The sequence below is a fragment of the Ambystoma mexicanum genome, chromosome 9 (genome assembly GCF_040938575.1).
Source record: "Ambystoma mexicanum isolate Mex_15411 chromosome 9, UKY_AmexF1_1, whole genome shotgun sequence".
Lineage (NCBI taxonomy): Eukaryota > Metazoa > Chordata > Amphibia > Caudata > Ambystomatidae > Ambystoma > Ambystoma mexicanum.
The window spans coordinates 859,353,964-859,377,975 of NC_090931.1; the positions used below are offsets into that span (position 1 = coordinate 859,353,964).

The 24,012-nt window shown below is 45.2% G+C and overlaps 1 protein-coding gene across 2 annotated transcripts in view; it reads right to left on the bottom strand.

Moving 5' to 3' along the window:
• The window catches only part of ABCA12 (ATP binding cassette subfamily A member 12), a 700,854-nt gene that overhangs the window by 385,085 nt on the left and 291,757 nt on the right, over nucleotides 1-24,012 (bottom strand). For both annotated transcript variants that reach the window (XM_069615933.1, XM_069615934.1), the window contains exon 11: nucleotides 21,755-21,875. In XM_069615933.1, coding sequence (XP_069472034.1) covers nucleotides 21,755-21,875 — 121 coding nt within the window. The remainder of the gene's footprint in view (nucleotides 1-21,754; nucleotides 21,876-24,012) is intronic.

Here is a 24,012-nt window from a genome sequence, read left to right on the forward strand (position 1 = left end):
GGTCTCCAGGGTGAACTGCACCCATATATTCTCCTGGGAGGGGGAGGTATTTATAAACTCACCCCGTGCCTTCCATGTACTAGATCCTGCAGCCTGCCTCTTACATGCAGTTAGATGGCCTCTCCTTGGTGAGGCCCTGCGGCAAACGAGTCTTGTCTGCACGACCACCGCCCCAATCCACCCCCCCCGCCCTATCAAAGGCAGTTCACACCGGGGTACTTGTGCTGGCAAGTGGAGCTGTCAGGGAGCGATAAAGGCCAAGAGGTGCCAAAGACCATGTACACTTCAAAGTGGTCTATAGAGCATGGGTTGTTGTTCCCATGTCTACCTCCAGACCCCGTGTCTCCTGCCAAGCATCCCCCCTCACGCTGGACGGCCCCCTGCAATCCACATAAGTGTGTCTCCATTCACGAGTCTTCCTGTGTCTTGTCTGCACGACCACCGCCCCAATCCACCCCCCGCCCTATCAAAGGCAGTTCGCACCGGGGTACTTGTGCTGGCAAGTGGAGCTGTCAGGGAGCGATAAAGGCCAAGAGGTGCCAAAGACCATGTACACTTCAAAGTGGTCTATAGAGCATGGGTTGTTGTTCCCATGTATACCTCCAGACCCCGTGTCTCCTGCCAAGCATCCCCCCTCACGCTGGACGGCCCCCTGCAATCCACATAAGTGTGTCTCCATTCACGAGTCTTCCTGTGTCTTGTCTGCACGACCACCGCCCCAATCCACCCCCCGCCCTATCAAAGGCAGTTCGCACTGGGGTACTTGTGCTGGCAAGTGGAGCTGTCAGGGAGCGATAAAGGCCAAGAGGTGCCAAAGACCATGTACACTTCAAAGTGGTCTATAGAGCATGGGTTGTTGTTCCCATGTCTACCTCCAGACCCCGTGTCTCCTGCCAAGCATCCCCCCTCACGCTGGACGGCCCCCTGCAATCCACATAAGTGTGTCTCCATTCACGAGTCTTCCTGTGTCTTGTCTGCACGACCACTGCCCCAATCCACCCCCCGCCCTAGCAAAGGCAGTTCGCACCGGGGTACTTGTGCTGGCAAGTGGAGCTGTCAGGGAGCGATAAAGGCCAAGAGGTGCCAAAGACCATGTACACTTCAAAGTGGTCTATAGAGCATGGGTTGTTGTTCCCATGTATACCTCCAGACCCCGTGTCTCCTGCCAAGCATCCCCCCTCACGCTGGACGGCCCCCTGCAATCCACATAAGTGTGTCTCCATTCACGAGTCTTCCTGTGTCTTGTCTGCACGACCACCGCCCCAATCCACCCCCCGCCCTATCAAAGGCAGTTCGCACCGGGGTACTTGTGCTGGCAAGTGGAGCTGTCAGGGAGCGATAAAGGCCAAGAGGTGCCAAAGACCATGTACACTTCAAAGTGGTCTATAGAGCATGGGTTGTTGTTCCCATGTCTACCTCCAGACCCCGTGTCTCCTGCCAAGCATCCCCCCTCACGCTGGACGGCCCCCTGCAATCCACATAAGTGTGTCTCCATTCACGAGTCTTCCTGTGTCTTGTCTGCACGACCACCGCCCCAATCCACCCCCCGCCCTATCAAAGGCAGTTCGCACCGGGGTACTTGTGCTGGCAAGTGGAGCTGTCAGGGAGCGATAAAGGCCAAGAGGTGCCAAAGACCATGTACACTTCAAAGTGGTCTATAGAGCATGGGTTGTTGTTCCCATGTATACCTCCAGACCCCGTGTCTCCTGCCAAGCATCCCCCCTCACGCTGGACGGCCCCCTGCAATCCACATAAGTGTGTCTCCATTCACGAGTCTTCCTGTGTCTTGTCTGCACGACCACCGCCCCAATCCACCCCCCGCCCTATCAAAGGCAGTTTGCACCGGGGTACTTGTGCTGGCAAGTGGAGCTGTCAGGGAGCGATAAAGGCCAAGAGGTGCCAAAGACCATGTACACTTCAAAGTGGTCTATAGAGCATGGGTTGTTGTTCCCATGTATACCTCCAGACCCCGTGTCTCCTGCCAAGCATCCCCCCTCACGCTGGACGGCCCCCTGCAAACCGCATAATGCCACGACATATACACGTCATTCATTCACAAACACACCCCTGTTTCGAATTCTTTATAACCCACTTCATATTTCTAATGAGAACTTCTTTGCGCTTTGCTAGTCAACCCGTGAAGGTGCTGGTTATCTGCTCTTCGTCTCTGTGAACTTCCGTGACCACTTCGAGGAAACTCGTCAGTTTGCAACCTGTGAACTGCTCCCTGTTCTACGACAAGAAACTACTCTGATCCCTGCATCTAACTGTTTGTTCTTCAAGGTAAGGCCATGTACCATAATCATTTTGCGTCCAATTTCTTTTCGTTCAAGACAGTACATGCAAGTAACTAGTCACATGTTCAGAGTTTAGTCAAATTATTTTTCTATTTTTTTAAAGTTATTCAAATACTTATCCGCATGTGAATAACGTGTATAGTTCCAAGAACCAAAACGAACCTTGCATTGAACCTTTTATGTGTCATTTAATTTTTTAACACATTGGTATTCATAGAGAATTGTTGATCTTTACTTTTCAGAACTTTCCACAATGCCTGCCTGTTCCATTGGCGGTTGCCCTTCGAAGACCCATAATAAATCTGAAGGTACTATAATGCATGTTTTCCCTAAGACAATAGATCAGATAAGAGAATGGGTCCGATATTGCGGATATCCACCGTCTGAGCTTGAAAGTAGAGTCCTAGAAGTCTTTGCGGACAAGAGGGGTGATCGATACCGCATCTGCAGCAGGCACTTTAGCTCAGACATGTACTCCACATCATTGCTAATAAAGAAGAACACACCGCGAGCGAGGCAAAAATTGCTCTCAACCGCTATTCCCACTCTATTCGTCCACATCCCTCCACTGGTGAGTCAAGTTTACGTATTTATCTCTCGGCCTTGCGGTAGTGTGTAGCATTAGCTAACAATAATTTCCCCATTTATGTATCCACTTAATATGAAGGCGGAAGATTCTCCATCCGTGTCGTTATTGCAGTCATCAGCCACTTCAAGCGCCTATCGGGTAATCTTACTTGGCTATTATGCCACTGACTTGTTTTAGGCATGTAAATCAATAGTTTTAATTTATCGTGTAATTATTTTACCTAATGGTACACCCTTGTACTCGTCCTCTAGTCTTTGTTTTCAGTTATAATTATTGTTATCCAAAATAATGCAAGTACTGTCTTTCAGGGAGATGCTGAGGAGTCCAACGTATTGACGACAACCGTTGATGTCACTCAGATGCTCGAGGTACGTTTCCGGACAGTTCCATCGATGGAGATCATCACATCTTGCATTCTTGTAGCGTGATTGTTACACACAATGTTTCTTTCGTTTTTAGCCATTGATATGTCCTTCTGTCGTCGCCCTCCTATGTGTCTTCTTTTTTCAATATTGTGTTCATTACTAATGAAAGTCCTATGTTTCAGGGAGTCGATGGAGCATTAGTCCAAGAAGAAGGGGGAGCATGCAGTTACGGGTCGGCGCAACAGCTTGCAGAAGTGTGCACCGCAGTTACATCGTCCCTTGATGTTCTTATGCATTTCGAGGTATGGATACTGACAGTTCGATCAAGCGAAATCATATGACGTGATTACATCCGCTATACTTCCTTCTTTATTAACGCAAGTACTATGTTTCAGGGAGATGACGGAGCTTCTTCTACAAGAACATCACCACTAGTAGTTGATGCAGATCTCTGGGTGGTGAAACTTCATACGATCAAGCAAATCGAATCATATTTACATATCCATTATTTATTTTAGACAACTGATCATTTGTGCAGGTCTATTTAGATGAGCCGTTGACGCCTGCACAATGTTTATGTTCTTTTTAACAAAATAGAAAACCATACTAATGCAATTACTGTGTTTCAGGGAGTTACTGAAGCATCATCTTCAATAATATCATCAATGGAAGTCTATGAGGAGCCCGAGGTATGGATCTTGACAGTTCCATCTAACTAGATCAACTATGCGTGAATAATTGTCGTTTGAATGTTCTACACAAAGCGTTCATTCGTGTTTTGCTATTGAGATGTACGTGGGTATTGGTCCCCAAGTACATTTTGTGTTTTCAATATTATTATACATACTAATGAAAGTTCTATGTTTCAGGGAGTCGATGGAGCGTCAGTGCGTGATGGATGTGCTTATCATGAAAATATAGTCGTTGCAGCGCAAGAGGAAGCGGAGACATGCACACACGAGTCGGAGCAACAGCGTCCTGATGTTGAAGTTCGAGGCAAGAAAGTTTCAAAGAAAAGAAAGCAAAAGAAGGTTAGTGTCCTGGTAACTATATTATGTTGTTTTTCACTGTTAATAGTTCAATACTGTAAGTTGTGTTTAAACTGAACATCCCTTTTCCAATCTGTCCTCTAGTTGCGAGTGGGTGTACGAACTAGATCTACACAGACAGTGAAGCGAACGAGAGATGTTGCTTGTCAAACGTTTTGGCAGGGACTTGAGACTGGAGATGCATCGTGCCAATGGGAAGAATATGAAGTGATTGACAACGGAGCTATACCACCACCAGCCATTGATAGTGAATGTCCTCCTGGTAGTTCGGATGCAGTCGGAGATCAATTTACAGAATCCACACCCGCAAAAACTAAGACCGCGAGAAAGTTGAAGAAATTGTTTTATCCACCCATCGCCGGAGAAGGAACAGATGTTGCAATGGAAGAGAATGAAGTGGACGACAATGAAACACCATCAATATCACTGAACATAGCGGAAGACGATATCAGAGATTCTACCTTTCATGTGAGTGACATGTCCTCAACGTTACAGGCCGAACCAGCTGGGATGCAGAGTGACAGTATAAGGAAAGAGGCCAAATTCATTGTATTCGATAGTTGTTTGATTGATATTATTATTCGGATGAAATGTGGGCATTCGGTTGGTGGGGAAGTATGTGGGGAGCCATTGATTAATGTGACTCGTGCAATTCGAGGCACTAACCTTAAAATACATGCCACCTGTACAAAATATCATCCTTTCTCATGGTCTGCACAACCCATGCTGGGGCAACTGCCAGCAGGCAATCTACTTTGTGCAGCGGCTGCACTTTTTAGTGGTTCAAGTTTTAAAAAGTTAGAGTCTTTCTTTCAGTTTGTGGGAATCCATTTCATTGCGAAAACTCAGTTCTACAAATACCAAACCGATTATCTATTTCCAGCCATTAGCGAAGCTTGGAGTATGGAAAAAATGTCTATTGATAGTACATTCGCGGTCAAACGGTTCAGGCTAGCCGGTGATGGACAGTGCGACAGCCCAGGATTTTCAGCCAAGTACTGCACCTACCACTTTCAGGACATGGAAAGTAAGAAAATTGTGAGTTCGGTGGTCGTGCAGGTGTCACAAAGCACATCCTCAGTGGCCATGGAGAAAGTTGGCTTTGTAGCATCATTGCAAGAACTACAATCGCGGGGAATGGTGATCGACCTGATAGCCACGGACAGACACGTTTCAATTGCCAAGACAATGAGAGAAGAGTACAAAAATATAAATCACCAATTTGACGTTTGGCATCTTGCAAAAACAATCAATAAAAAAATGTCGGCTGCAGGTAAAAAAAAAGATATGCAAGGTATTTCACAGTGGCCCAAGTCAATCAGCAACCATCTTTGGTGGAGCTCAAAAACATGTGGAGGGTCGTTGGAAATTTTACTGGAAAAATGGCGGTCAGTAATGCTACACTGTAGCAACGTTCACCGCTGGACCACAAACCAACATTTCCACAATTGTGAACATGGCCATTTGTCCACAGAGGAGGCACGGAAGAAGAAGTGGTTGATTCCTTCATCACCCACTCACAAAGCCATTGAAAAGATTGTATTTGATAAAACTATAACAAGAGATTTGAGGGGACTCACGGAATTCTGCCACACAGGAGATTTGGAGGTGTTCCACAATATGTGTCTAAAGTACAGGCCAAAACGATTGCATTTCGGCATGGAGGGCATGATAAATCGGACTCTTCTAGCGGTCTTGGCACATAACCATAATGTTGGCCGTCAACAAAGTAGGACGACCGGAACTTTAGGGACGCTTCGCTACAATAAGGCCTTCACTAAAAGAAGTAAACAATGGGTGATCAAACCAGTGTTTGAGGATATGCAATATGAGTTTATTGAGAGACTTATTGTTGATGTCCTAGATAGGCACATACATGGAGTTGTGAACGAACCTGTGCAGGGGACAACTGCATTGCCACCCAACATTGCCTCTGTTCCATGTCCACCTAAAGCAGAGCTCATTGAGAAATACACATCACGGTTTAAATGATTGTAATTTGATTTTCTGTTCTCTCGAGTCTCCTCATGTTGCAGGCCCATTGAATATGTGTAGCTATGTATTGTGTAAATAAAAGTGATTGCTCAGTGTACATGCAATGTGTCTCTCCACCCTTGCCCCTCCCTTCACTGTGCAGTAGTGCGAACCACCCGTGTGTCACCTGTGACTTTGCTCTGGAGTCTCCTCATGTCGCAGGCCCATTGAATATGTGTAGCTATGTATTGTGTAAATAAAAGTGATTGCTCAGTGTACATGCAATGTGTCTCTCCACCCTTGCCCCCCCTTCTCCGTGCAGTTGTGCGAACCACCCGGGTGTCACCTGTGACTTTGCTCTCGAGTCTCCTCATGTCGCAGGCCCATTGAATATGTGTAGCTATGTATTGTGTAAATAAAAGTGATTGCTCAGTGTACATGCAATGTGTCTCTCCACCCTTGCCCCCCCCTTCACCGTGCAGTTGTGCGAACCACCAGGGTGTCACCTGTGACTTTGCTCTCGAGTCTCCTCATGTCGCAGGCCCATTGAATATGTGTAGCTATGTATTGTGTAAATAAAAGTGATTGCTCAGTGTACATGCAATGTGTCTATCCAACCTTGTTCATTTGCGCATTAAATTAAACCAAACAGTAATATAAATCATTTTTCAAAAAATATAGAATGTCTCCGTATTTATGGTTCTCTGGGGCTGCAAAGCACGCAGACAAAATGCAAAGATGGAGTGTAAATTTCAAGTCCTGTGAGATGGCCTTACACTGAATGTAGCTAACTAGGAATGTGTGCTCGTTCAAAGTGAAGGTCAGCTGCTTTGATTTTTTGCTCGGGTGCCGGAATGGCCCACGACTCAGTATAAGGTTCTATTGTTATTTGACCTTGACAGGCCGGGACCATCCCGAAAGACTTCTTTTTGGGGGTGTGGTGCAATAACGTAAGAAACGATAATGAATAAAATTTCAGAAACGATAGCCATTTAATGTTCGTTCATTAGAAGAAATAACGTCGGCATAGAAGGAGTGGTATTTCGGGGCTGCCCTACGCACAGACACAATGGAAAATGCAAGTATAATGTAAGTAACTCTTTAGATGAGTTTATACCGCAATTTAATTACTATACAGTAGCTTTAAAGACGGGTTAAGTTGTACTTGTTCGTTCTATGTGGCATATTGTTTTGTACCGCGCACTATCTTGAGGAGAACCATCTCCTTTTACGGAAGCACCTCAAAACCTTCCTCTTTGCTTCTGCTTTCTCTCTCCCTCTCCCCTGCTACAACTGGTCCACTGTCTGCGACCTCGGTCCTGGGCCCTTCCACTCTCCACCTGCACTGCCTCGCTGTCAACCCCTGCACTGGGGGACTGTCTCAGTATCCTACAGCCCCCCCTTCCCAGCACTTGTTCTGCACTTACCTGGCACTCGCCACCAGCTGGCCCTATGTATTTATTATTTTATGCTACTTACCTTGTACTCCACTTCCCCCCTCCCCTTCCCCTTGCACTTTTACCTTCCCCCTACCCCTGCACTTGCGCGATCTGAATGACACCTGGCCTAGTAGGATCGTTGTCTGTCTTCTCCTTGTTCCCCCCGCCCCTCCCTGCCTCGCCACGCCTTGAAACACTTGTGTATAGGCGCGTTTCAAATGCCATATTATATCATATCAGTGACGAAGTGGTCCACTGGCGCTCAGGCGGCTCTGAAAAAGGCAGAGGAGAGGGGGTGGGTTACTGGAAATGACGTATAATACCCAGTTGCACTGTCCTAGCTATGAAATAATTTCCCGACCTAATATATAAAATGAATAATTTAAATAAAGATCTGATGGTGAGACTAATTTCATTTTTTATGTTTTTAAAACAGGTACATCCTTCATTATTGTATGTGTCACGAGTACCAGACACCGGCGGATGGCTTTTTCAACCGCCAGTTGCTTCTCCGCGTGAACAACGTTACCACCCTGACCATTTTATGGGACGATCGCCAAGTACAAGTATGCCCTTACGCGGTACTAACGGCTAGATGCAACATACAGACCGTTGTGGTGGACTAGTGCCTCGTTGTTGGAACAGCTATGCGATTATCAGTGCGACCGAAGAGCTTATTTTATCGTAAACCAACACCCTGTGTACTGCACACGAACATCGCTTGCCTCAAGACGAACTATTTTGGATCGAGAGCAAAGAAAAATGCAAATCGCTGAATATGCTCTAAACATTTGATGTCCAATAAATGTACTTTGCCAAATGTACAATCTTGCCGTTTGCTTTTAAACCACAGTTTTATATTCCGAATTGTGGCGCTGTATGGTGAGATGATCTAAGACCCTGTGTACAGCAAAGGAACATCGCGTGCCTCAAAACGAACTTTTTGGAACGTGAGCAAATAAAAATGAAAATCGCTGAATATTCACAAAACATTTGATGTCAAATGAATGTACTTTACCAAATTTACAATCTTGCGGTTTGATTTAAAAGTACAGTTTCATATTCCCAATTGTGGCGCGCTGTGTTGTGAGCTGATCTGTGTTGATTTCCGGGTTCTGTGTGGAGTCGCGTAGAAGACGCCTGGGCGCGTTTGCCTACGCAGCACAGTCACGTCACGGATAGAGGCGGGGAATATGAATGTTTTGATAAAGTCTGTTTCAGGGGCGGGGGATTTGATTTAGTGCCGCAAAAGCAGGTGAGCCAGGTCGATGGGGGGAAATGATAGGATTATCAGAAAATGGCGGCTGATTTCGAGTGCGTTAATGGACGAAAAGTCGGGTAAGGTCCATAGGAAAGTTTTCTACGATCTACCGAGTTATGCTTAAAAACACATGGCCGAACCGTAGGGACAATAAAAAAAAAGTCCCGGAACTATCCTTTAACTGCAAGATGATCTTTAAGGGAGAAATGGCCCAGGGCCTGCAGCGCTCATCATAACACTCTTTCTGTGTGATCTAGGAGAATTATGTCATTCACGTAGGACATCCCTGCTATATGTTCTATACCTTATATTGGGGCCACATCAGCCCTGCCTCTTGTAGGTATTTCTCAAAATCAGAGAAGACTACCTTAAACAGAAATGGTGCAGCCATACATCCTTGTTTCAACCCTCTCTGAGTGTTTAGTTTCCTGGTGTAGTGTCCTTTCAGGTCCAAACTAATCTGTACCTGTGTATTCTTGTGCAAATGCATTAATCATCTCGACCGCCTTTGTTCCTAATTTTCACCAAAGACAATCTCCACAAACATGGTTGAATGCTGCGGAGTATTCTATGTGTGCTACACATAGCCGAGGTTTATTTGACATCTGTGTTGTTTTGCAAAGAAGCTTCTGTGTTAAAATATTGTGTGCCATGGAACATCCGCTTCTAAAGCGTGTTTGAAACCTGGAGAGTAAATTCTCCTTCCCTGCCAATCTTTGTAACCTTCCCAACAATACAGAGGCAAACACCTTGCTAGTTATATCTAAAAGGGTGATAAGCCAATAGGAGCTTGGTTCTGTTCTTGGGGCCTTTTCAGAAACTGGGATGATGACGATTCTTGCTAAACCGACATTATTCGGTGTGAAGTGATTATTGCCTTAAACAGTGGTAAGAAGAACTTGGCCCACCATAGCAGATTAGACTTTAATATCATATCGGGTATCGCATCCAGGCCGGGGACCCTTGACCGTTTCATCTTTCCAATGATGCTGGCTATTTCATGTGTTGTAATATTTATTAACGCAATTTGGTGGGCCAAATTCTTTTGTCACAAAATTGTTCCAGTACTTATCTCTGAAAGGCATATTTTGTGTATTCATTTTAAATCAGGGTTTAATTTAGGCAGTTAAAAATTAATTTTAAAACAGGTATCTTTTTCTATTTTGCGGCATGAAATGGCAAATTTTGCGCCATAAAATGGCAAATTTTGCGGCACAAACCTTTATTTATTGCGGCATTTGTACGGGACATTTTGAATTAACTGGAGGGTGTAAGATTGCCAGATTGCAGGAAATAGGCAGAGTGCAAGGCTACAAGAGAGCCAGGGTATCATTATTATGTATCTTTTGTATTAATGTAATATGAAGAGTCCCAGATGTCTCTGGCTTGGCAGAACAGTGTTTTATTTGGCTACATTTCTGGTTTAATGTTCATGCCTATTTAATAGTATTAACTAAATTGATCATTATCAGTTGTAATGCTGAAAATATTCCCCTTCTATGTTCTCCACTCCCCCAAACACCCACACACCTCTCTCACCAACACACATCTCACCAACTCTCCATCACAACTTGCATTCCTTAACCTCGCACTCTGTCATACTAATACTCATGTGCTATGTCACACTGTCGAGTCACAATTTGCACTGCCCAGCCCCTGCCACACTCCAAATCATACTCCCAACTCACACTCAACAATTCCTCCCGCAATATACAGTCCTTCATTCTTTTGTGCTGCTTCTGCATCTTGCATCCTTTCTCCCATTCTATCGCACTCTCCCCTCATCCTTTTTCCCAATCTGCAGCTCACTGCGTCTCTCTGGCCAACCGCTTCCTCTCTGCTTTCTGGCTCACTGACCACACGCTCCCTCTACTTTCTGTACCTCTGCTCGCGCTCAGATTTCTGGGCTTCCACATCACTGCTTCCTCTGCTCTCTTGTGCAGTGCTTCCTCCGCTGACCCACTGCTCTCCCCTGCTTTCTTGCCTATCACTTCACATTTCACCCATCACTCTCCCTCTCTCTCATAGTGTAACCATTTTATAATTTTTTTTAAATGTAGATTTTGACCCAGTTCCTCAAAAAATGGGGCATTTAAAAAAAGAAGGGAGGATATGCTATTTTTAGACAACACATTTTTGAAAATGAGCAGGTCCCCTTATTCTCAAAGGTGACCGGCGCATTTCCACAGGCTTGAGCTGTAGCGCAAATTGTGCGCTGGCCAGCTGCCTTGAATGGTGATCTGGGTTATTTAACCGAAGTGTCATTATTTGCGGCGGAATTGACCGTAGTCAATTTCGCTGCGAATTGATTCGCACTTCAGCCAAACAACCCAAAATGTACCTATCACCACCAACCCACCCCCTCCCATACTTAACTGCTTGGTCGCTGCCGCTTCCCCTGCAACCTTGCGGTGCCAGATCCCTCCCTCTAACGCGAGTCGGATCCGACTCCGCAGGGTCCCTTTTTCGTTAATTTCTTTTTTTTCTGTACCCACCTCCAATTTTGAGGAAAAAGGGGAAAACACTTCTGCAACCACCCTAGACCAAAAATACTGAACATGGGGAGCGGGTGACACCCCCGCAACACATGTTCAGTATTTATAAAAATCAATTGAATAGTACTGGACGAAATAGGGCAAATTGTAACATTCGATCGATTTTTGTCATCAAAATGGGCAGTACTTTGAATAGAATCGCTCTCACAACAGTGTTCTGCAAGCTCCCAGCGCCTTTCACAGGGACAGGCCCTCAAGGTGCCTGCCACTGTAAAATGCGTCCCAAAAAATGCATTTTTATCCTGTTTGAGGAACATAAATGCAAGCGACACAGCAGCGGTTCATACCTTAAAAGAAATGCGTGACAGGGTCAGGAAAGACCCTGTCATGCAGTGGCAGCCCCACATCCTGTGCGCGTAGGGTTGCCTACAATTTCTGCACATTTAAAAGTGCATCTTGCTTGGAAATGAGAGATGCCCTTTTAAATTGACAGAAACGCCACTTTATTTGATCAAGGAGGTGAAAAAGGCCATCTCAATGGGCGTTTATATAAAATGTGCCCATTCGTGTTTCCCTTGTGGATTGGGCTGCACTTTTTTGGGGCGCAAGTGATGAGATGTGTTAGCGGATTTCATTTCTTGTGTAAAAAAAAGTTCAGAACCTGAGTATTATTTTTTTTAAAACAGTAATTTTTGCAGATTACTTTAAAAAAAAGTAACTTAAAAAGTTGCTAGCCTCACAGACTGCGCTTGATCTTGCATTTGTCACACTCTTGTGGCATTAGATAGGTGGATTTGTTCAATTTGTGAAATATATTCATTGATTAGAGACACACCTGGTAAGTGTTGATAAGTAGGGTTCCAAGTTTTAATATCAATAGATAAACAAATCACTTAGAACACGTTACATCAATCTGGCAATATCAATTGTTCATTGCTAAGTGCACCCTAGTATTCCAGAGTACTTTACGCATTAGAACATATTATGCCAAAAACACATTGAGCCTATTATACCAAAAACACATTACGCCAACACGTGTTTCAACCTTCCTAGGTCGTCTTCAGGGCGTATAAATTACAAACAATTAATCCTACGTATAACTTAAGTAGATAAATCCTAATTTCCAGAGGTAGTCAAGGGAGGGAACATATACAACGAAGAGGTCAAATAATTTCCCAAAGGAGAGCAAATGATAGAGTCAGGGAAACAAAAGACAAAAAGACAAAAGAGCATTAGTATAGTTATAATGACATTACTATTTTCAAAAATAAACCAATGATTTAAAAACTTAATCAAAAGGTTTTCACTTGAAGAAGATTGCAACTTTTCTATGAAACTTATTGCTGTTTATTTGGTGTGCAGGCAATATTAGTAATTATTCTGCTTCGACAGAAAATCATGTAGCAAGTGCCGTGACTTAACATAGGAGAAACTCGGGGCCAAGTCTTTCCCCCCAATATCTCACCTAATGTGAAAGTCTTTTCGGGTGCTGAGGCCGTGTATTTTCCGCTGACATCATTAACAAAGACTTATTGGTGATGAAACGTTGCTATTTTAGCAGCGGTCAGATTTCCTGAAAGTACAAGTAAGTATCTTAGTGCTGGGAGTCACATTAGACCAAATTAATTTGTTTTAAAATATAAGTAACTTTTAGAATGCCTTACTTTTTACCTGAAAATGTGAGCAAAGTTTTGAAACGAGAAATAGTTTGCGTTCGCCTGCTATACGTTTTCTTGCCGCGTTCTGCAACGAGAGAGGTGAGTTTGTTTATGGTGTGCGTGTTGATTTAGCTACTCTAATGGTATTCAGTTAGTTTGAGGATATTTCTAACGTGTCTACGTTATTCAAACTCACCGGCTTGGCTGCAATGTACTGACTGATGTCTGACGCCTTCGGGCAGTGAATGAATCATCGACGGGTTCGTGTCGTTGCCATGGTGCCCTGGTTGCTGGTTCTGATCATGTGACGGTCACATGCTCCATCTATGGGGTCATCTGACTATGGTTGCTAAGCAACTATACCCAACAGGAAAAAGAAATCATTTGAAATAGTGCTTCGTTTCACGGACTTCTTACATGATTTTTCAGCCGAAATGCAGGCAAGAAAACTCGAATAGTTATATATTCAAAGGTATTAAGAATATATTTGCACATGGTTAAATAATTCCGGAATATCCCAAATTTTACTGACTTATGTAATTTTTTTAAAGATGCTGTTTTTGCACAAAACGGCTGTTTTTGCGGCATTTTGCGCAAAACGGCCGTTTTCGCGGCATTTTGCGGGACCGCAAAATCGCTATAAACTGGAGGGTCTGACTAGCCTAGTTAATCATGCAAAATAAAAGATGTATTTTTACCTTAACCGTCCTCTTGAGATCAGGGCGTTATATTGCTAGAGCCCCTGCAGCTAGTGCTTGTTTCAGTTGAACATACCCATGGGCTTTAGGGGTGGAATCAAGGGGCAGGCTCCCATGTGTCATCTGTTTCCAATGCTTTATAAGTATTTGTGTGCCCTATTATTTGGTTGGGAGTGTATTCCTGTTTTTAGGGTGTTAAAGTTGCAGGTACACTACTTATCTGCAGGGATCGGTATTTCACGTCGTATCCATTTACTCACCAGCTTAGATATCTGGCTGGGCTTCTGCACGCAAGCTATTATTTTGAAAAAGGTCAAACAGAAGTGGTGGAGTGGAATGGTTTTTTTCCTTTATCGTACATCTGAGTTACAGTTTCGCCATTTTGGTTCAAACTTTAAAAGAACAAAAAGGAGACATCAATCATCACGCTCTAAAAAAACGTGTTTGTCGTAGAATGCCCTTTTCTAATATTTTCCTTGCTGACTTTTTCAATAGGATCAACATGATTAACTTTGAAGATATGTCTCTGGCTTTCATTTCTATGGCTATGCTTAATCTATGGTAAAGGAAATTGACCGGAGCCTTTGATATGAATTGTGATAAAGGCTCTAAATGGTGCTTGCGCTCAGCAGGCTCTGCCAGGGTCTCAGCACCTGCACCTATAAGGAAGAGCACCGGGATTTTTCAACATGGATGCCCTACTTTCGATGACACAGCGACTGCACGCCACACTTACCTATTGGTCTCTCAAGTGACTGCGCTGCACGCTACTGTAGAGTATTCAGATGTGAGCTATCAAAATACGTCTACTGTGCAGCAAGCTTACCAGTGAACAACGGCCTGCTGTCCATAGCCTGAGGGTGGTGTAAACCTACACTTATAAACCGCAAACATCTTTGATCATGCTGAAAAGAGGCAATTTGTTGCTCATTGACCTTGAGGGGTGATATCCGACCTGCATCAATATTTCAGTTGTGGGAATCAATTGTGTTTTATCACTGCTTTTGGAAAACAAACACTCTCCCGGGACCCAACACCCGGCATATGCCAAATAGCACACCATGAATCTGTCAGAAACCAGACACCCTGAAGCCCCAGACCCAGGTGTCAAATGCCCTGAGAATGTTGGCTAGTTCAGAGAGCCATTGAGAATTCGAGCTATTAGAAATTCTGGATGGATAAATTGGTTGGGGGAGGTATCTTTTGTGGATTTTTTTCTTCACAGCACAATTCCATATTTTATAGGAAAATGAGCAGGAAAAGTAAAATAATGTAATTAAACATGTTAACTAACACCTTACATTGAATACTGGGGCACGACCTAGGCTCTAGGACCATTAATTGAGAATATGATATGTTATTTATAACGCACTTAATACACAGAGGTTTCTAAGCGCGGACGCGGGGCTCGAACCTGTAGTGCTCCGTTTCGTCTTGATTCCAAGCGAGCACGTTGCCCCTGAGCTATCCTCCCACGACAAGAGGGCCGCAAGTCTCAGATTGGCCCTTAGACTGGCGTGGCCCTGCCCTTAAGCGCTTGCAGTTTTAGCTGATCCTAGATCTGAGGCATAGCCGGGCTCCAAACTGCTGGCTAGGGGATCTGCTTATCAAAATAAATATAACAAATGAGTCACTGAGTCACTGAGTCAAAACGCCGAAAGACTGGTTCTTCATTGGCCGTGTGCCGCTGCACCCAGATAGCTGGCGCTAACATAGTTCTTTCAAGGAACAGCCTCATTGTTCATCCCACACATGTTTCTTTCATTTCTTTGCCCCTAATTTTAAAGGTCAAATTAGTACAAACCCATCAATTAACGTGTAAGACTGTGTGGGTGCCAACATAACAGCCTAAAAAGCTATTATTAGACACTTTAACTGCTTATGCCTCAGATTCTTAGCCAGGTCTGCAAATTCCTAAACAGCTTTTTTTCTGCTATGACACATGTTGCATACAACAGATATGTTAATTGAATAAAACGTGGCACTGTTAGACATTAATTGCCAACTCAGCTGTGTTCTGGCGGGTGACCTGGTTAGTGTTGATCACTTCTTGTGGTTTCCTTAATACATTTTGCACCCCAGGAAATATGTTTTTCATAACAGGAAAACATTTTTGTGGCAGATATGGACTGCACCTTCTAAATGAGTCCTTCAGTCCCCTAAATATTTACAACATTCAATCCGCCTTAGGAACAGGTAGGTCCTGGCGGGAGAAGCTTGTTCCTCCGACACTAGTAGAGTTGTGTGAGCAGGGCGTCATTTGTTTTGAGAAAAGATCTCTTACTATGGGAGTCTGCCTGAGGTTGTTGTTATCTCTCATACTATGTATTAATCATATCCGACACTAGCCTACTGGTTTTAACATTGACTTGGCCTATGTTTTTTAAAAATCAACAGAAGGCACTCGCAATTGTAAGCAGACTTCTGATGTTGGGGAAAGTGCTTATGATATGACAGGTTATTTAATACCCAGAGGTTTCTAAGCACGGCCCGGGGATCGAACCTGTGGTGCTTCCAAGGTGAGCACCTGCTTCCGAGCCATGAGCATTGTTCTCACAACCACCAGACCACAGATGTGCTGTGTGGCAAGTGGCAGCTTTCCTTTCAGGGAGGTGCATCAGGAAGGGCAGCAGGCAAGTGGTAGACCTAATCACAAGTCACTCCTACTCAACTCTGCCACACTTTAACAAGCGCTGCCTGCTGGGAAATGTATTGAATTTCCCCGTGTGAGCTTATGTTGGGGTACCATCCTTAACAGTTGTTTCCCCACAACATTTGGACAAAGAAAGGCATTGCCTCCATTAACCTTCCGATGGGAAGCGTGCTTGACAACTGGTAGGACTAGGACTGGCCTTGTACAGCTGAACCCCAGTGAAATGATACTTGACCGAAATCAGAGAGCGAGAGGTGACCCCAATCTCCACTCAAGTAGAGGCAATAGGCAGAAGTTGTGGAAAAGTGACAAAGTCGCAGCGCTCCCTTACATATTTGATCAGGCCCAGAATTTGCTAAGGGCGAGACAAATAATGCCACTTCTTACCTCCCTGTGGAAAGTTAGGATCCCTTATGTAAACAAAACGAAACATGGTAAACAGCAATACCGAGTGACAATATACTACCCCCAGTGTAGCATGGGAGTTACCGTTTCCTATACCTCTATAGTCATTGTGAAATGGCTGAGGTAGCGGGGTCATGTAATAGAAACTCTGCACCAATGCAGGTGCCATTTTGCAGGTCATTAGCACCGGGGATAAATTAGTCTAGAGCAAAGGCATATGTTTCAATTCATATGCGCACCAGGCCATTTTTGTTACAATGTCAATATCATGCAGCTGTGCAGAGTTTCTCTAATACGGAATTGGCGACCACAAACCTCCTCACAGTCAACAAAACAATGTTCTTGACCTCCTGGAGTTCCTTCTGACACTGAAGCTTCCGCAGCCGGTGCTAGACGGGCTCTCCGCTGCCAGCTCTAGTGTTCAGTACTGGAAAGAAGAAATGAAGGGGCATACAACAGCTGACCTACAACTAAGCTACATATATGGACACACAACAATCCTTCTACAAAATGAACCTATACTGCATTCCATAAGGTCCTCCATCTCCGATATGGTTAGCACTTTGAATGCAATCAGCTTGAGTAATGATTTGCATGACCTTGCACAAACACCAAATGCCTTGCTAAGCATGGTGCAGCTCAACAACTATGCCATCCTTGCCTATAATAGCAGCACTTTCTTCGCTTTTCATATCAATGAAACTCTGTAAACTGTTAGAGCTCAGCTTCAGAATGTAGACTGGTATTTAAGCTGCCTGCAAAACAACCCTGAAGCTCTAAGTCTTTCGAATGTTACCCACCCCATCTACAAAATGACACAACTGATTGTAGTTAATGCCATGTCCAACATAATGAACCCGAGCCAATACACCACAAGTAACCTTCCAAATATGTCCAGTATTCTGAGGTATAACCTCAGAGATGGTGCTGAGCAGCTTCAGCTATTCATCAATACAGCGCAGGCTGCCCTGAAAATGCTGTATCCCAATAATGGAAAGACTCCTCTTGCTTGGCTCGCCCTTAACCCTGAAGAAGCAGGAAGAGTTCCGGAACTGCATTACAGCTTCTGCGAGAATTCAGTGGCAATCAATCAAAAGCCAATTTAATTATGGAATCCCTAGACTACACCATCCAACTACACAAAAACCTTGGACAAGTCTTTGGAACCTTGGACACCGAGGCCTCTTCCTCCTTCATTGGTTTTGATAACAAGCATGCTCATATCCTATCATAGACATTTGCTGATGTGTGAATACAAATATGAACATAGCCTTGTATACTGAGGGAGGGGTAGTTTGAGTTTTGGCGTTGAAGAAAAACATGAAAAGTGAGTAAAGTAAACAAACTGAGATAGTGAATTAAATGTGTTTTTTGTATTTTGTAGTGTTTAAATAATAAAGTTATCTTTATTAGTTAAGTATTTGAATTATAAATGTAGTTAAATTGGAGTGGGTCTAAGATGAGCACACATTAGGCGTATAAGCGGTTTATCTGTAAGAAAGCAAAAGCATATTCCCATGAGAACGCTTTCTCTCTGGTGTGTTAGAAACGAAGTGTCTTGTCTTGTTGAAAGAAACCTTGCCTGACAGTTCCATTAAGATTCTATGTCTGCTTCTGAAGTCAGCATGTTCAGAATGCAGTCAATACCAGCAGTTATGGACTGCGTTCTGAACATTCTCATTGGTGGAGAGGAGGCCAATAATGATCTCCATCTGCTAATACAAGTTGACTAAAAGGAGTGTGATCCAGCGAGGAACTGATCCATGCCGGGGGTCAAGGGAGACCAGGGCTCGGGTTCTGCTTGCCGTGCCACCACATTTAGATATGTTAGACCACTTGTTCTTATTTCGCTTGCTACGAATATCAATTCACAACAATTCCAAGCAGGGGAAACTGGCAGCATGTATGCCACCTGCATCAATGACCACCTTCAGAGTACCCCAAAGACTAAACCTATCAGCATTCCCACTGGCCCATGTTATCACACTCCAAGAGGTAGGTATTTGCATGTACGCCTAAGACTCCCAGCTACTTCTAATACAAAAGCAAAGGCAGGTGCTGCCGGGCAGCTGACTACCTCCTGCATTCACAGCAATGGATGTAAGTGGACTTCTTTTGCCTAAAGTACTCTCAGACAGAAGTTGTTCTTTGAGGCCCGAGGCATCAAACACCTTCAAGTTTCCATGGCTGCCCAAACTGGGCCTCTCTTCCCGCATTCCATAGCAACTTGTATGTAACTTGGGGCAATAGAATTGTGAATGTTAGCATATGACACACTTGGTTAGAACTATGAACTTTAACCTGCGTCGCATCCAGATAGGACTGTGAATGTTGGCAAAGTGCCACACTTATATAGAATTGTGAACACTGGCCTGCGTCACATCTAGACAGGATTCTAACTGTCGGCAAGTGCAATGTTTAGATTGAAGAGCAAATACTCACATCTTCATTCTCCTAGAAATGGCTCTTGCTGCATTGGTTCATAAATCCACATAAACAGTCCAATCCCATATCACTATGCTTACTCTCTACACCATCACACAACTATAATACAGCTATACCCCTCTATCAATTCGGCCTAGCTGTTCACATACGAACATTACCCCATTAACACCACATCATTTTAATAAAATGCAGCTATATCCCATGACAAACTGGCATAGCTGCACACATAAGCGTCCCACAGGCCTAACGGAGCCAGCACCCAGTCCTGGTGTCCGCCCGCCTGACTGCTCTCATTCAACCGACATCAATACCACCACACCTAATGTTAGGTTGCAGCTACCATCGGGCAATTACATCAGCTGCACACATTACCAGTGCACCCAAGCACCCCACGACACCCTACTCTCTCAACTGACCAGGACTATGATCCCCGAGGGTATTCAACCTACCAGCGCTTTGAGGTCATACCAATGATATATAGAGCGCTATATAAATGCCAAATAACATAACATAACATAATAATTGATCATGGCATGTTGTTCATGCTCTCAGTAGTTTAATATAACGTTCCTTCTACAACCTCTGTCCTCTTCAGGGGTTATTTCCTCTCTTAAACACCACCCACAAGTTTCTTTGTGTCTTGTCCATCATCATCTTTTGACTTTATTAATGCCAGGCAGCTGGTAAAAAGCATGCAGATGTTATAGCGAGTCCAAAACCAAGAAACTATTCATCATCTGCCTGAACGGTTTGACCATATCTTGTCAGCCATGAATTCCCAGCATTGGCTGCCTATGAGGCGATGGCTTGAGGTTAAGGCCTTTCATGGCCAACTGCCCAACTACCTCAATGGAAGCATTACCATACTACCAGGTGACCAGCTGACACAAGTCCGTTTCCCAAAAGATGCTGGGTACAAGATATCCCGAATGCTAAGGCTTTGGCGGTAGAACTGTCCACTTACAGGGCTCTTCCCTCTGGAACTTCTTTTTAGTTCCCCTTGAAATGAATCCAACCGGGAAAAATATTCAGGGACTGATAAAGGCTCACCCGTTCGAACGCATCTCTCAAACTACCTCTGTTCACTTAGCAAATATCTGATGGGCTAAGAGCTTTCCATGGCAAATGATCAGGAAAGTTCAGCCGCACTCTGATATCTCTGCTACAATTTCTTTCTGATCGACATCTCTACAAATCCCCTCCCTCGAGAGGCCTCATGGCAATATTACATGCATTACAAAAATCCATAGATACATTAATGGATTTTTCTTAATAAGAACCTAATATCAGGTGTCTGTCACAGAAGAATATAGAGTTGTACAGCAATCTTCCTTTATGAAGTTACACGTCAGTAAAATGATGGTCCCACCTGCAGGGATGTCATTTAGGGGTCGCCAGAGGTCGCAACTGCAACCTCTGAGGTCTCCCTTGCTACCCCTGTGGTCTCCCTTGCTACCCCTGAAAAATAAAAGTGTATTTTTTGTTTTGTTTGTAATGCAAGCTCCTGGGCTGTGGCCAGCACCATGTGGCTCTTTACTTCTGAAGTGGCAGGCTTTCTTTGCCAGGCCTCTTAAAAAAATAAAAATAAAAGAACAGGGGTGCCACAAGTCTAACACTTTCAGCACTGACCCTGAATAAGAAAGAATAGAATGCCAAATAATGTGTCTTTCGGGAATTTGATACGATAATTGCTAGACTCATTAAAGGTTTATTTCAGGCACACTTCAGGGGGTGTGTCACTGATTTAGTCTGTTCTTAAACACCTCAACTCAGCATTTCATACTTCTGAGGTCGATTAATGAGTACCAACACAGGTTGGGTGATATTGGGTGTATATTTTTTCTATATAAAGCGCTTAAGCCTATGTGCTATATAATAACACATCATTATCATTTGTCCATGGACGTCTGCTTGCATTCACAGTAATTTGGTAATATGGGTCTACACACTGATGCTAACGATACTTATGGCGATCTATTCTTGTATGAAATGTACATCACATTATAGTGATATCGTAACCATATTTTTCGTAGTGTATTTAGGAACAATGCTATGTGATGCCTCTTGCTGTTTTGTCAAGGGGTGAAAGGTTGTGTTCCATCACTTCCTGCGATATCCCTTTGGGGTGGTGTCAAATGACATCACTTCCTGTGATGTCATCAGAGGTCAAGGGCCATGTGATGTCACTTCCGCCACCCCTGGCATTTTGGTGAAATGACGTCCCTGCCCACCTGGTGATTTTATGTTCCAGAAATGTATGACCGTGGTGGACTGGAAATCCCCAGATTTTTCATACAGTTTGGCACTTGTCAAGTCTCTGAGAGTTGGGGTTGAGTCAGTCGTATGTTATGCATGCGACCCAGCTGTTTGTGGCTTTGAGAAGCACCATATGGTAGTCAGCCTCTGCTGAAGCAAAACACTCTTACCTTTGCAATGCTGTGTGGTTCTTCATCGTCTCCAGTATGGTGGTGACCACATTCTGAAAGACTTGTTGCCAGATGGTGCTGTTTTTGCACACTACTTCCATGGTAGATATGTTAAATGTGCCTGTGGAAGACAATGTGTAATCGTTGTAACTTGGTACATCCCACAAAATGTGTACACATAACCACAAGGGCCAGTTCAGGGAGGCCCAAGGCATTTTATGCCCATCCAACAAACCTGTCACAATTAGAATTATGCTAAGGGGTGTGATTGGCGAAGCAAAGCTCCTAGTCAGTAAGTCAGTATGCTATGTTGGGAAGCCAGCGGGGTCAGGCCTGGTCACCTCTCCCTGGCAAAACACTATGCATACCTCTCTATTAAGCTACACGTTTTGATTGATTGATTGATTGTTTATTTGTATAGCGCCTATAAACAATGTGTTTCAAAGCGCTTCAAGGAGGGAGGGAACAAGGGAGAATACAGTTACATTCTTTCAGGTCCTTGAAACAAATTAGAATGTGAAAAAAACTATCATAACAGATAGTACAAGTGTATGGAACAATAAGGGGTAGAAAGGGAAGGGAAAAAAGGAGAACAAAACAAGCAGTAGCATTGCTATGCCTGGCGACAGTTGTTGCAACGCAAGAGTTACAGGAGGAGTGGAAGGGGGCGGGGGAAGTGGAGAGAGTGAGGAGGAGAGGAAACAAACTAGAGACTACAAGAAGGTCGGAAGACAGTTCAGAGTAGTCAAGGGAGGGAGGGGGGTATAAGGAACAAGGAGGGAAAGGCGGGTCGGACAAGCTGCTATCAGAAGTCAGGGGACAATGATAGTAGTAAGTGCTATGAGAAAGAGAAGTGGTGAAGGAGAGAGGGAGGAGGGGAGGGGGAGGGGCAAGTGGCTGATAGAACAGGCGGCTACGACTTACTATGCCTGACGGCAATTGGTGAAGTGCCAGCCTACAGCCAGGAGAGGGGTAGGAAGAGGGGGGCAGTGAAAAAAGCAGGCGCTACGAATTTCTATGCCTGACTGCAATTGGGTATAGCCAGACTTTAGACAGGAGGAGGGTAAAGGGATAAGGGGGATAAGGGGCAACCAAAAATAGTCAGAGTGGGAAGTGGAGTAGTGCAGAGAGAAAAGTTAAGATAGGGAAGCAGGGGGTTTAGGGGGTGGTAATATCACAGCACAGAGGCAAGGGGGGATGGGCTTTGGAGGGAGGGGAGAGCATGACAATTTCCGGGGGGTGTGGGGGCAACAGAGACAGTCACGGGGGAGGGAGGAGCAAGGGGAGAAACAAACAAGGGGGTGGGGGGGTCGAGGGAAGACATGACACAGGATCATGGGGGGAGTGGGGCACAAAGACAGTCACGGGGGAGGGGGGAGCAAGGAGAGACATGGCACAGGGTCATGGGGGGCGTGGGGGCAACAGAGACAGTCATGGGGGAGAGGGGAGCAAGGCGAGGAACAAACAAGGGGGTGGGGGGAGCGAGGGGAGACATGACACAGGGTCATGAGGGTGTGGGGCACAGAGACAGTCACAGGGGAACCGAGGGGCGACATGACACAGGGTCACGGGGGAGTGGGGCACAGAGGCAGTCATGGGGGGAGGGGAGATATGAACAGGGTCACGGGGGGAGTGGGGCACAGAGACAGTCACGGGGGAGGGGGGTGAGGGGAGACATGACACAGTCACAGGGTGAGTGGGGCACAGAGACAGTCATGGGGGAGGGGGGAGAGAGGGGAGACATGAAAAGGGTCACGGGGGAGTGGGGCACAGAGACAGTCATGGGGGGAGGGGAGCGAGGGGAGGCATGACACAGGGTCACGGGGGAGCGAGGGGAGACGTGACACGGGGGGAGGGGGGAGCGAGGGGAGGCATGACAACAGGGTCATGGGGGAGAGGGGAGCGAGGGGAGACAAATGACATGGGGGAGGGTGGGAGCATGGGAGGCATGACACAAGGTCAGGGGGAGGGGGGAGCGAAGGGAGGCATGACACAAGGTCAGGGGGAGGGTGGAGCGAGGGGAGGCATGACACAAGGTCACAGGGCGAGGGGGGAGCGAGGGGAGGCATGACACAAGGTCAGGGGGAGGGGGGAGCGAGGGGAGGCATGACACAGGGTCACAGGGCGTGGGGGGAGCGAGGGGAGGCATGACACAATGACACGGGGGGAGGGAGAGCGAGGGGAGACATGACACAGGGTAACGGGGGAGGGGGAGAGACCATGACACGGGGGAGGGGGGAGCAAGGGGAGACATGACA